The 13,930-nt window shown below is 41.5% G+C and overlaps 1 protein-coding gene across 10 annotated transcripts in view; it reads right to left on the reverse strand.

Moving 5' to 3' along the window:
• Window positions 1-327: 327 nt before the first annotated feature.
• Window positions 328-13,930, reverse strand: part of LOC119023366 (NACHT, LRR and PYD domains-containing protein 12-like) — a 286,857-nt gene continuing 273,254 nt past the window's right edge. For 5 of the 10 annotated variants that reach the window (XM_037105249.1, XM_037105258.1, XM_037105272.1 and 2 more), the window contains 7 exons: window positions 3,958-4,131; window positions 3,598-3,771; window positions 3,238-3,411; window positions 2,879-3,052; window positions 2,204-2,377; window positions 1,649-1,695; window positions 328-1,416 (listed from right to left, as the gene is read on the reverse strand). In XM_037105249.1, coding sequence (XP_036961144.1) covers window positions 866-1,416; window positions 1,649-1,695; window positions 2,204-2,377; window positions 2,879-3,052; window positions 3,238-3,411; window positions 3,598-3,771; window positions 3,958-4,131 — 1,468 coding nt within the window. In that variant the 3' untranslated portion in view covers window positions 328-865. Of the gene's footprint in view, window positions 1,417-1,648; window positions 1,696-2,203; window positions 2,378-2,878; window positions 3,053-3,237; window positions 3,412-3,597; window positions 3,772-3,957; window positions 4,132-4,473; window positions 6,329-8,128; window positions 8,198-8,594; window positions 8,881-9,018; window positions 9,293-10,173; window positions 10,449-13,930 lie in introns of those variants that run through there. The other 5 variants (XM_037105295.1, XM_037105305.1, XM_037105288.1 and 2 more) reach the window with 5 other exon arrangements.

Consider the following 13,930-nt stretch of genomic DNA (forward strand, 5'->3'; position numbering starts at 1 on the left):
CTCCTCCTCCTGATGATATAAAGTCCTCCTCTCCTCCTCCTGATGATATAAAGTCCTCCTCTCCTTCTCCTAATGATATAAAGTCCTCCTCTCCTCCTACTGATGATATAAAGTCAGGTGAAGTGTCGTAGTCCACAGAACAGTTCTGAAGCTTCACAGTTAAACAGAGTTGCAACGTTCTGCTGAACAACTGAAGGCTGAAACTTGATTTAAAACAGAGAAACAACCACAGAAACATCAGATGTCTCCATACATATTGTCTGCTGTGATGTCTGTAATGTAAAGTGATGTGAAAAGATGTTATTTCAATCAGGAGAGACACGTGAATGAGAAAGTCAAATGTTTATTCTGACAGATGATGTGAGATGATGAAGTGTTGACAGAAAGTCTTTGGCTCTTGGACTCTACAGGGAGATTTTGTAATGGAGGTCCGTCTGCACGTAGCAGCAGCTCTATCCACTCATAGACACATATTTACAGATAATAACTCAAATAAGACAAATGACAAACTTCAATGATGAATGACACATCAACAAAATACAACCTGTCTGAACAAAGATCATCATTATGATGATCTATATGCATGTATGTGTGCAGCCTGGTTGTATTGTATTTACAGACTGATTGTTGTGAGAAAACAATCAGATCACAAAGTTCAGAAAACTGAAATCTGAACATTCAAAACATATTTAAATTTAACTGATGTGCAGCACATTGACCAAAAAGACACAAAACAACTGAACCATTTCTGTTACTGTGATTTACAGAGTGTTTGTGTGTGTGTGTGTGTGTGTGTGTGTGTGTGTGTGTGTGTGTGTGTGTGTGTGAGAGAGAGAGAGAGAGAGAGATTGTGTGTGTGTCCCTCCTACATAGACACTGAGGAACCAGATGATCTGAACCAGACCCCAAATCCAGGATAAAGAGGTTGAGTGAATGTGGTGTTGAAGGTGTGGAGGTGGATCAGTGAGTCAGAGACTCTGTAGAAGGACAGAGTGCCAGCAGGACAGTCCACATACACTGCTACTCTGTTAGAGACAGAGGAGGAGGAGGAGGAGGAGGAGGAGGAGGAGGAGAGGACTGTTCCTCTCTTATTGTGCCAGACAGAGTACCGGCCATCATCAGAGCACTCCAGACTCCAGGACTGATTATTCCGTCCAAACAAACAGTCCTTACTGTTTCCTCTCCTGCTGATTCCTCTGTAACTCACTGATATATGAACCTCTCCTCTCCACTCAACCTCCCAGTAACAGCAACCAGTCAGACCATTTCTACACAGCAGCTGAGGCCAGGAGTCAAACCTCTCTGGATGATCAGGATATGGCTGCTCCTCTGACATATATGTCACCTTCCTGTTGTTGTCAGACAGTTTGAGGTTTCTGTTTACTGTGTTTGTGTCCACTGTGAGTTCACAGACATCTGATGGAGAGAACAAGACACAATACAGCAGCAGTTTATCATCTAACACAGCTGATGGTTTATTTCTTGCTTTATTAACAGACTGACTGTTAATTATTCAAAACTTCACAATGACTCATCTTTTTGGATCTTCTTTCAGACTGACAGTTGTAGCAGATACACAAGGTTCAGATTTAAACTACTTTAACATGTGCTGCCTTATTTTCATCAATCAAAGTGAACACACACTTACACTTCCTCAGACCAGGTTTCAGCCTCTGCTCCCCACCATGTTCCACCCTGAATCAGAATCAGAATCAGAATACTTCATAAATCCCCAGGGGGAAATTGTTTAGCAAAGTCAGAATGATTCTTTCAAGGTTGTCTTCGACTAGGGACATTATCTCTCTGATTCTATGTTTCAAATTTGTCAGTTCAGCAGCATTATCCAGCTCTTTTCCCTGATAAATGGTCAATTAAAAAAAAATCCCTCATCATCACTATTGTCTGCACTGTCTCCTCTTTCACTGTCGAGCAGTTCGATGAAAGTTTTAGTCATATCCACATCTTCTCATAACCTCATGTGCATTGTAGATGAGTAGGTTGGAATGTTAATTTCTGAATATTAAGTCATTATAAATGATAAAAAAGTGGTTTGTCAAGAGAATGTGGTCACTTGCTGTATGAGTGATATTGACTATGATCAGAAAAACTCACTTTTGAGATTTGTGTTAGTCCAGAGTCCAGCAATCGTCAGCTTGTCAGTGGGACAGAGAAGCAGTGTGTGAGCTCTTGTATCTGTTCATACCTGAGAGTGTCCAGTCTCCAGTCTGGATCCTCAAGTCCAGCCGACAGCAGCTTCACTCCTGAGTCCCCTGAATGATTGTAGCTAAGGTCCAGCTCTCTCAGATGGGAGGGGTTGGATCTCAGAGCCGAGGCCAGAGACGTACAGCCTTCCTCTGTGATAAGACAGCCTGACAGCCTGGACACACACGCACACAGGCCAATGTATATTTATCAATATGTATAGACAGACATTCTGTGAATTACATCTGTGAAATATGATTTTGTTTTTCTGTACATGCAGCAACTACTTCCTGTCTGTTGGTCCTGGGAGAAGGATCCCCCTCTTTCTGATGTTTTTTCCCTGTTAAAAGTGCTTTTTCAATATGGGGGGGTGGGGGGGGGGGGGGGGGGGGGGGGGTTCCTCACAGTCAAGGGTCAAAAGACAGAGGATGTTGCTTACAGTACAGATTGGAAAGCCCACTGAGGCAATGTGAAAATTATTTTGGTCTTCATGAATACAATTGACAGCAGACTTTACTGTACATTAAAATAAATTAAATCATCTCTGAGGACATTGTATACCTTTTAAAAATAATACACAATGTCCAAAACTGTTTAATATACAGTGTCTTAAGCTAATTTTAACCAGATGCCAAGCAACATTTGAGTAGTCATTTAACAGAAACTGAAGTCAGACCTGAGAGTATCCAGTTTACAGTGTGGACTCTTCAGTCCAACACACAGCAACTTCACTCCTGAATCCTGAATGTCATTGTTACCCAGGTCCAGCTCTCTCAGATGAGAGGACCGTGAGCTGATAACTGAGGAAAGAGCTTCACAGCTTGTCTCTGACAGATTACAGCTGCTCAGCCTGAAAAAAGTAGAATACATATGTGAAGACTTTTCTCTCTGTTTGATTTAACTTCTAACTGTATTTTGACACACTAATTTTCAAAGCAGTGTCTGAAAAGAGAACTGGTCAAATGACAGGAGAACAATGACAACATAAAGAAACAGTTATTGTTCATTCTGTGCATGTCTTTTTTAAATTCTGACCTGAGAGTCTCCATTTTGCAGTGTGGGCTCTTCAGTCCAACAGACAGCAGCTTCACTCCTGAATCCTGCAAGTTGTTATCATTCAGGTCCAGCTCTCTCAGACTAGAGGACTGGGAGCTGAGAACTAACGACAGAGCTTTGCAGCTTCTCTCTGAAAGATTACAGCCACTCAACCTGAAAAAAAAAGTGGAGTACACATGTGAAGACTTTTCCCTCTGTCCGATTTAACTTCCAATTATATTTTGACACACTCAGTTTCAAAACAGTGTCTGAAAATAGAACTGGTAAAATACAGAAGAACAATGACAACATTAAGGAAGAGTTATTGTTCACTCTGTACATGTCATTTTTAATTCTGACCTGAGAGTCTCCATTTTGCAGTGTGGACTCTTCAGTCCAATAGACAGCGGCTTCACTCCTGAATCCTGCAGGTCATTGTTACCCAGGTCCAGCTCTCTCAGACTAGAGGACTGGGAGCTGAGAACTAAGGACAGAGCTTCACAGCTTCTCTCTGACATATTACAGCCACTCAACCTGAAAAAGTCATGTAGAGTACACATGAGGACTTTTTTGTCTGTTTAATTTAACTTACAGTTGTATTTTGATACACTCAAGTTCAGAGCAGTGTCTGAAAAGAGAACCAATAAAATGACAGAAGAACAATGACAACATAAAGAAACAGTTATTGTTCACTCTCTACATGTCTTTTCGAATCCTGACCTGAGATACTCCAGTTTACAGTGTGGACTCATCAGTCCAACGGACAGTGGCTCCACTCCCAAATCCTGCAGGTCGTTGTTACTCAGGTCCAGCTCTCTCAGACTACAGGACTTGGAGCCGAGAATTGACGACAGAGCTTCACAGCTTCTCTCTGACAGATTACAGCCACTCAGCCTGAAAAAAGAGTTAGTGATACTGTTTGTGTCATCCACAATATAAAATGACAGAAAAAGACTGCTACTTATAACGACCAGACAATCTAAAGTGATTAATTGAATGAACTACTTTGTTGACACCACTTTAGATTTTGAAATTGGATGGCTCACGTCAACCTATTATCTCCTTAAAATCATTACAACCAGAAAAATATACGAAAATTAGTAGCCTTCACTCACTCTATTTTGGAAAAACAATGTTTGTTTTGCTTCAGGTGCGACATAGCCAAATCCACTTCTACACAAACTAGCTTAGTAGGATTGCCTTGTAGTTCGTATCTGCAGTTATCTGTTAACTTACAGAGCTTTATTGGAGGCTTTGACGACTGGCAGCAGCCTCAGAAGAACCTCCTCTGACGCAGAGTATTTCTTCAGGTCAAACACGTCCAGGTCTTCTTCTGATGACAGTAAGATGAAGCCCAGAGCTGACCACTGATCAAGAGACAGTTGATCTGTGGAGATACTTCCTGATCTCAGGTACTGTTGGATCTCTTCCACTAGAGAACCATCATTCAGTTCATTCAGACAGTGGAACAAATTGATGCTTCTCTCTGGAGACAGATTCTCACTGATCTTCTTCTTGACGTACTCAACTGTTTTCTTATTGGACTGTAAGTTTCTCTTCTTTTTCAGGAGGCCTTGAGGGAGAGTCTGATTGGTCTGCAGTGAAAGACCAAGGAGGAAGCGGAGGAACAGGTCCAGGTGTCCATTTGGACTCTGTAAGGCCTTGTCAATAGCAAACCTGTGGACCTCTGTCACAGACTTTTTGCTGAAAAATGTTCTCACATGTTCGCCAATAGTTTGAGGTAGCTCTGACATCACATTCTTGTTTTCGTTAATGAGTGACATCTCTACATACAAAGCTGCCAAAAACTCCTGAACACTGAGATGGACGAAGCTAAACATCTTGACTTCATCATTCCTCCTCCCACGTTCTTCTTTAAAGATCTCTGTGAACACACCTGAGAACACTGAGGCTCCTCTGACATCAATGCCACACTCTTCTAGATCTCTTTCATAGAAGATCAGGTTGCCCTTTTTCAGCTGGTGGAAAGCCAGTTTCGCTAATGTCTTAATGTACAGAATGCACATGTTTTGGTCAAACTTCTCATTTGTCTGATGATTCTGAAACTTCAGGAACTCTGTGTACATCTCGGTCAGGGTCTTGGGCAGCTCTCCTCCCTCTCTGGTCTTCAACACATCCTCCAGAACTGTAGCAGTGATCCAGCAGAAGACTGGGATGTGGCACATGATGTGGAGGCTTCGTGATGTCTTGATGTGGGAGATGATTCTGCTGGCCTGCTCCTCATCTCTGAATCTCTTCCTGAAGTACTCCTCCTTCTGTGGGTCAGTGAACCCTCTGACTTCTGTCACTACGTCAACAAATTCAGAATGAATCTGATTGGCTGCTGCAGGTCGTGTGGTTATCCAGAGGCGAGCAGAGGGAAGCAGATTTCTCTTGATGAGGTTTGACAGCAGCACATCCACTGAGGTGGACTGTGTCACATCAAAGTCTGTTCCATTGTTTTTTGTGGTCAAGCAGTTCAGTTGAAGGCGGCTCTCATCCAGTCCATCCAAAACAAACACTAGTTTGAATTTACTTTTGTCATAGTTGGTGTTTCCTGATGACTGCAGAGTCGTAAAGATGTGATTAAGAGCTTCTTCATGAATGTCTTTGGTCTCTCTGATAGATTTATGGATCAGCTCAGTCAGACTTAACTTCTCACCCTTCCATAAGTTCAGCTGGCGGAAGGTAAAGGGGAATATGAGATGCACATCTTGATTGTGTTCTTTGTTAGTCCAGTCCAACACAAACTTCTGGACAAGAAATGTTTTGCCAATTCCTGCGATTCCATTGGTCAGCACTGTTCTTATGGATCTTCCTTCACCAGAGGGGGGTTTGAACATGTCACAGGGTTGAATTGATTCCTCTGTTGTTGGCTTCACCTCCATCTGAATGACCTCATGCTGTTTGTTGAGGTTAACGTCACCCCCAGCTGTGACGCACAGCTCTGTGTAGATATCAACCAGAGGTTGCTCATCCTTCCTCTGTGCCCACCCCTCTTGTGCACAATTAAACCGATCCTCGAGGTTTGACTGAAGCATTTTCTGGTAATATGAGATGGGTTGTGGCTTTGGTACTGGAACAATCTCATCTGAGTGAAAAATATAAACAAAAGACAACTGAAATGCAGGATATTAAATGTACAGTTGGAGAAAGATGTCTATGGAAACTATTGTAACAGTACAATATCTGTAGTTGTGTTACAGTAAGCTATCTTAATCTTAATATTTGATCACATCATTCTCTCATCTAACCCAACAACATATAAATCTATCCGACAGGGAGCTGATCAGTACAACCACAGCTCTGGACTGGTGACGACTGAGCAGCTGTTGGTGTTGCTGCCATCTTCTGGTCGAAATGTCACAAAGACAAATCCTGTAACATCAGTTTTTTTTTTCTAAATTGGTGAAATTATGTTAAAGACACGAGGGACAAGTACATCACACCACGTGGACAATGTAAAGTTATGATGTATATAGATAGTATAGCAGTGTGTGTGTGTGTGTGTGTGTGTGTGTGTGTGTGTGCGTGTGCGTGCGTGTGTGTGTGTGCATGTGTACGTGTAAGTGGCTGAGAGGCAGATAGTATGGTATTATATACATATGTAATATGGCATAGATAGATGATATCCATCTATGCCATGAAATTATCAGTTTTGATATTCTCCTTCTGTCTATATAGATATGTAGACTCAAGCTGTCTTGCAGGTCCCGAAGTGTGAATTATTTACTTCTCTCACTCTGTCTTGTTTCAGAAAATCTGAGACCCCGAGGAAGACCCAGGACACGCTGGAGTGACTATGTCGCTCGGCTGGCCTAGGAACAACTTGGGATCCCTTGAGCCCCCCGCCACCCGGCCCAGCATAAAGTGGAAGAAGATGGATGGATGGATGGATGGATGGATGGATGGATGGATGGACTTGATGTTTTAACACCAGTATCGTTTAAACTACTTCCAGTAAACAAAAAACAAAGCCTGGTGGCTCCATACAGACCATAATTTATTCGATTTCTTTGGTTTCCACCCAACAAAAAAAGGATGCAGGCTTTATCTGAACCACAGGTGAGCTCAGCTAGCTTTCCACTGTCAGTCCACTCAGTCCTCACAGTTATCAACCACTTTGACTTCATGGTCAGGTCAACTCCACAGCTCAGTTGAAAACCATGAACTGAGCTGAAGTCAGTTTCAGTTCATTCAGTTTGACAAAAAGACACAAGCTCACAAAAATGCTTCAGAAATGGTTATTATTCAGTGTCCATCATGGCCTCCATGAAAAGAGTTGCTCTCTGATCTCTTCTTCCTCTTCACTTGACTCCATCTCTGCTGTCTGACCTCTGGCCTGCTCATACCGCATAAGACCCGCCTTCTTAAGAAGAGCAGCCAATCAGAAATTACAAATGACCCCCTGAAACCAGGCAGCTGTAGCTGCAGTAGAAACGGAGTTTGATGCAGATCTGATGGTTTGACTGAAATTCCGCATAAAAAGGATTAAACTGCCTCCTTCAGCTCAATCCACTGTCACAACAGTCCCACTGTAGTTTTTAATCCTCCTGACAGCTCACAGCCACATACAAAATAATACAAAAACTTATGTTACAGTCTATGGTAGCCAAGCAAAAAATATTGTAGAACTTGTCAACTTGTTTTAAGACTTTTAAATAGCTTCTAGGGTCTTTTTGAAGAAACTAAATCAATACTTTATATTCAGTGTATTTCAGAGCTGCAGATACTCTGATACTCCTTCAACTAAAGATCATCAAGTACTCCTGTCTCTGCTTTCATTCAGTTATAATGCAGTCAGTCTTACTAACTTTTAACTTTTCCAACCTAAAAACTAAACTTTGTCTTTCAAGGCTTCCGTACATACCAGTGAATACAGCAGCTTTACCTTCACTCTGAGAGGAAGAAGGTCCTCTGTTCTCTGGAGTCTCTCCAACATCACCGACACTCACTGACACTGAGAGAGGTGAAGACAGAGATTATGGCTGGGTGGCACCAACAAGGATTCATTTAATCTAAAATCAGATGTAATCTGAGTTTAGTAAAACTAGTTTAAAATGAGTTAATCTAGATATTAATTCAGGCAGAGCTCTGCTGCACCATTAAAATGAATCTCTGTTCAGTTAAACAAAGTTTATTTCTGTGAACCAGAGCACCATCAAACCTCCATCCTCTCCAGTAACAATTATTGATGCTTCAACCTTTTCTCCTCATTATGAAATCAGGCCTCTTTGTTTCTCTTTGCTGAAAACAATGAGCCTCTGAACTGAGAGGTCTGTTCCTTTACAGGTATTGTGTGGTCGACTCACTCTCTTCTTCTGAAAATGATATTAAAATAGAAGAATGTGACTGACCTTCTGGTCCTGAGCTGCTGGCTGACAGACTCTGCACCAGGTCATTCCTCTTGATCTTCTCTAAAATCTTCTTGGTCACCTTCAGAGCTCCATCAAGTGTAAAGGTGTTCACCATCAGATCCACTGTGTCCCGTCTTTCTGCTGTCTCCAGCCTGGACTGTTTGATGGGTTGGTAGCCTTCCAGGATGTCAGGCTGCTTCAGATACCATTTGAAATCCTTGAATTCATCAACTTTTAGATCCTCCAGAGTGTTGAAAATGTCCTCTGGTGTCATCGTGGCTCCCTGCTAAAGACAGGCAGTGTTAATTCATGAACATTCAGAACCTAAAATCATCTTCATTCACCTCATCACTGCTCTCATCTACAAGTTGATGTTGTAGTTTGTTCATCAGAGGTGAGTCACGTTACCTGTCACAGTTCTCACCTATTAAAGTCCAGATGAGGTCAAAGAGTGGTTCTTCCTTCATCTACAGACTCTGACAGACGCTGCTGGTGTCTGTGTTCATCTGACCGACAGCCGTCACTTCCTCATACCTTCAAATCCAAATCCAGACACGTCAATGACGTGAGAGCAGAAACCCAGTGTGAGCTGTAGTGCTGCCAGTCAGCAGCAGGTGTCAGTGTTACAGAAGCTCTGTCAGTCAGCAGCAGGTGTCAGTGTTACAGAAGCTCTCTGTCAGTCAGCAGCAGGTGTCAGTGTTACAGAAGCTCTGTCAGTCAGCAGCAGGTGTCAGTGTTACAGAAGCTCTGTCAGTCAGCAGCAGGTGTCAGTGTTACAGAAGCTCTGTCAGTCAGCAGCAGGTGTCAGTGTTACAGAAGCTCTGTCAGTCAGCAGCAGGTGTCAGTGTTACAGAAGCTCTGTCAGTCAGCAGCAGGTGTCAGTGTTACAGAAGCTCTCTGTCAGTCAGCAGCAGGTGTCAGTGTTACAGAAGCTCTCTGTCAGTCAGCAGCAGGTGTCAGTGTTACAGAAGCTCTCTGTCAGTCAGCAGCAGGTGTCAGTGTTACAGAAGCTCTGTCAGTCAGCAGCAGGTGTCAGTGTTACAGAAGCTCTGTCAGTCAGCAGCAGGTGTCAGTGTTACAGAAGCTCTCTGTCAGTCAGCAGCAGGTGTCAGTGTTACAGAAGCTCTCTGTCAGTCAGCGCTCTGAAATGTAAATGTGTCACATTTGTTTTTGAAATTGTTCTCATGCAGAGAAACTTTGATCCGACATTCTGTTCTTCTCAACATATTTCACTGCACATTTATCTTTGTGTTTTTAGGACCTTTTCTTTTTTACGATTGAGGACGCATACTCAGACTGTTGAATGACTGAGTCGTGTTGTTCTTCCACATTTGCACCATTTCAAGCTGTTCAGGTCCAGAAGAGCCAAGCGGTTGATCCTGCAGACCAACGAGCTTGACACCTCTCACACATTTCAACAGTTTGTACTGCGATGATTAAATCAAATTAAGACACAAACAGTCTGATAACACGAGTTTGTGTGTGTGTGTGTGTGTGATGGTCACGGACGTGGACTAAGTAATGAAATGAGGTCACTAGTAACAGCCATATGTCAGACTCCCTTAACAAACAAACTTACCAGTTGTTGCCTCACGAGGAGAAACTTAATAAAGTTTGTGAAACAGCTGCAGCACATTTTAAATCTCTGGTGTCTCCTTGTGAATTCAGCTTTAGATAAAATACATTAAGATGTTAACTTACTTGTGAAACGTGTCATTGCTGTAAGATCCTGTCTGTTGTTCATGTTTAAAGTGCATCTTACCTCCCATTTTCATCTGTTACAATAAATGTAGTAAAGAATATAACACACTTTTTTAAACACTCTTTAAACTTCCTCTGCCCTGCTCATGAGCAGAGGAAGTTATGTGACAGCAGAGAACGGCTTGGAACCACCACAGCTAACACCGGAGGCAGCTGCTCGCTTCCTGTTTCCTGCCAACAGTTTCATACATATATAACGTGACCACGTCCCTCACTAACCGTATTGTAACCATGACGATAAAGCTCCTCTGAACTTGGACCTAAAACCCAGAATGCTCTCTGAGCTCTACCAGGTTGTGTTCGTGGTGTCACATCCCTCTACTAGTGTCCATATATAGTTAGATATTGAATCTGTCTATAATAACCAGATCCTGACATGTACATGTGATGTCTGTGGAAAAAAAAAGCACCAACGTTTTTATAAATACAGTGATTTTCAATGATCTAAGTACTAATAATAACAATCATGGAGACAAAAATTAACAAAGTCTGCAAATCAAGATCAGAAACTGCAGCAGCAGTGAGCAGCTTTCTTTTCTTCAGCAGTACAGAGATATACTCCATGACAGAACATTATAACATATGATAATGTTTACAATAACATTTAATGGTAGTAAAAGAGTAAAGTTGCAGTAGGCTACTATTATAAATATGCACCATATGGTTTTATTATTATTATTATTATTATTATTATTATTATTATTATTATTATTATTATTATTATTATTATTATTGTTATATTTTTCTGCATATTTTGGACTTTGAATAGGAGCAGCTGTAACACTGCAGTTTCCTGTCAGGGATCAATACATTATTACTGATTCTGATTCATATATTATGCAGTCAGTTGTTCATATTTAAAGTTTATATAAATTAACCAAGTTGACAGTGTGGTAGACAAAGGTCACATTTACATGTCAGGATGTGGTTATTATACACAGATTCAATATTTACTGTCATTCACTGTCATGAACCATCACAGTAACAGTGTTACAGACATCAGCAGCTGTAAACAAATAAAAACATTATAAAATTCATCCTGTGGTCTGGTGCCGACCTGTATACTGAACATATAAGGTTCATAGTAGTAGTTAAAGTTTATAATCATCGGAGAACATTACAGACAGTTGTTTTTGGTTCCTCTCTGTTTCCTGAATATATCTGTACATGTATGAATGTGTAAATGAGACATTAACTTATTGCACTTTGTAGAAGAAGCTTTATAAAGTTCACTACATTCACTTGTATCAGTTAACGGGGCGGAGCTGCCACACCCAGGATGGCGGCGACGCCAATGTATCGCAGTAACGGGGCAACCAGCTCAGTGAGGCGTCTGTGTATATATATATATATATATATATGTCTATATATTGTTATGACTGCAGTCATTTTTCAGCCACTCTGCTGCGTGTGCTGTGTGTGTGTGCCCTGTGTTTTTTCCGCCTTCAATCTTCTATGCAACTAGGTGTGTGCCATAGCCGTGCCATGATTGGTGGAGTGGTTCCAGGCCCTGGCTCTTGATTGGCTGCACTCACAAAACCACCAGGAGGAGCCAAAATGGCAGATGTGTGGTGGCAGCAGGCATTCCTCATCCTCCTCTCCTGATCGGCCACACTTCAGTTCAGCTCTGTAGTCCTTTTGAGCAGTTTAGTTTCTTTTGAGTTGTAAAGGTGGACTGCCAGTTTTTGTTAACATTGTTTTTTCCTGTTTATTTAGTTAGGGAGGTAAGTCTTGTGTCATTTGTTTTTCATTAAGTTTGGTTAAGTAAGGTTTATTATTTCCTAGACAGGACCCTTTTCTTTGTTATTTTGGCCTTTGTCCACCCTGAAGCCCATAGCTCAGCTTACATATATCGTTATCTATTTCTGTCACTTCAACTATTTTTGTAAATAAATCATTTTTCTTAGTATTCAACCAAATCATTCTTTGTGGCTACTTGGGACTTAGGGAAGATGGGGCCTTTTCATATTCTGTCCTAGGCCCCCTAGACTGGGTCATAACAATGTGTATATGTATATATGTCTGTGAGTATATATGTATATGTATATATGTCTGTGTGGGTATATATGTATATGTATATGTATAAATGTCTGTGTATATATGTTTATGGTAGCTCCTGTTAGCGGCCTTGAATAAAATAGAAAAAAAAATAAAACAATTTTTTGGGGAAATTACAAATTACAGGACATTTGTTAGAAAGTTTACTGGGATATATATATATGAATCTGCAAGATGGAAAATTAGTGCCAAAAGTCATGTGACAGTTTTTTGTGCTTGCAGAATCGTTTTTTGTACATGAAGAAATATGTTTCTTCGTATGTGTAAAACATGCTGTATTTGTTTCTGAAGCATGATGTATTTGTTTTAATAGGTAGTTTCTTATTTGCAAAACAAAATGCATTAGTTTGTGAATGATGTTTTATATTTGCAAACCACACTGAGTTTTTTGTGAGCCATTGGGCCTGAGTAAAACATGTTTTGTGTGTTTGTTAGGATTTGGCATGATTTTAACTCCAGCAGGTCAGACTGAGAGGAAGCTGCACATTTCAAATGTCTCGGCTGTTTGTTTCCTGTGACTGAACTGAACGTCGAGCTGCAGCCTCGTGTTCAGTTTCATGGAGATGCTTCACTATTATCACCTTCTGCCTCCTCATCCATTATACATCACAGCTGTGTGTGTGTGTCCTGTATTTACTCCCTGACACACTCCATTACGCCTGGTTTCATGTTCTTGCTGCAGGTGGAGCTCCAGGTGAAAACTGAATGTTTGAAGGTTTTTGCTCCTCCAGCGTCTCTTTGATCCAGTTTGTACGATGCGGTGACGTCAGCTGACTGCACCAAGCATGACCATGATGTAAACATAGACTGTAGGAGCTAGCACAGCTAGCAGGCTAACAGAGGTCAACAGAGTTGTGTGTTAAATGGTTTTATAAATCTCTTTGGTTTTATAAATCAGCATGCTTCCTTTGTTTGACCCAATGACGGTATATTCAGTCTGGACTGAGCGTTGGAGGCGGAGCCCCGTTCTTTCCTGTGAAAGCTGCTCAGCGGCGTACCTGTATTGTTACTGTTTAGTGTCTTTGTAAAATGTGACATGATTTGCTGCTGAATGTTGGCAGGTACTAAACCCGCTGAACTGCTCGTGGGTCACATCACAGCTGGAGGTAACTCATCTGATACCTGCTGAACAAGGACCGCCCCCTGCCCTGCCCACCTGACATACACCTGACTGAGCTGATCCTCTCTGCCCCGCCCACCTCACATGATGTCACTGTTGATGAAATATTAATGAGTGTGGACAATCACCTGCAGCAGCTACTGTGGAGTCACAAACAAACAGCACACGAGGTCCCATTTGAGAAAGAAATGTGTAATCAATAATTAATTGATACTCACGCAGCTGTTAACCCTCTGACACACACACACACACACACACACACACACACACACACGTCAACATTATTATCATTATTACTGTTAATATTGCTCCCTATGTTCCTCTTCCATTTATATCTCAGTACTTTATTTCATTCAGTTTTACTTTAGTACCTCTACTGAAGAATTTCATTGGAAAC

The sequence above is a fragment of the Acanthopagrus latus genome, chromosome 1 (assembly GCF_904848185.1).
Source record: "Acanthopagrus latus isolate v.2019 chromosome 1, fAcaLat1.1, whole genome shotgun sequence".
In the NCBI taxonomy this organism is placed as follows: domain Eukaryota; kingdom Metazoa; phylum Chordata; class Actinopteri; order Spariformes; family Sparidae; genus Acanthopagrus; species Acanthopagrus latus.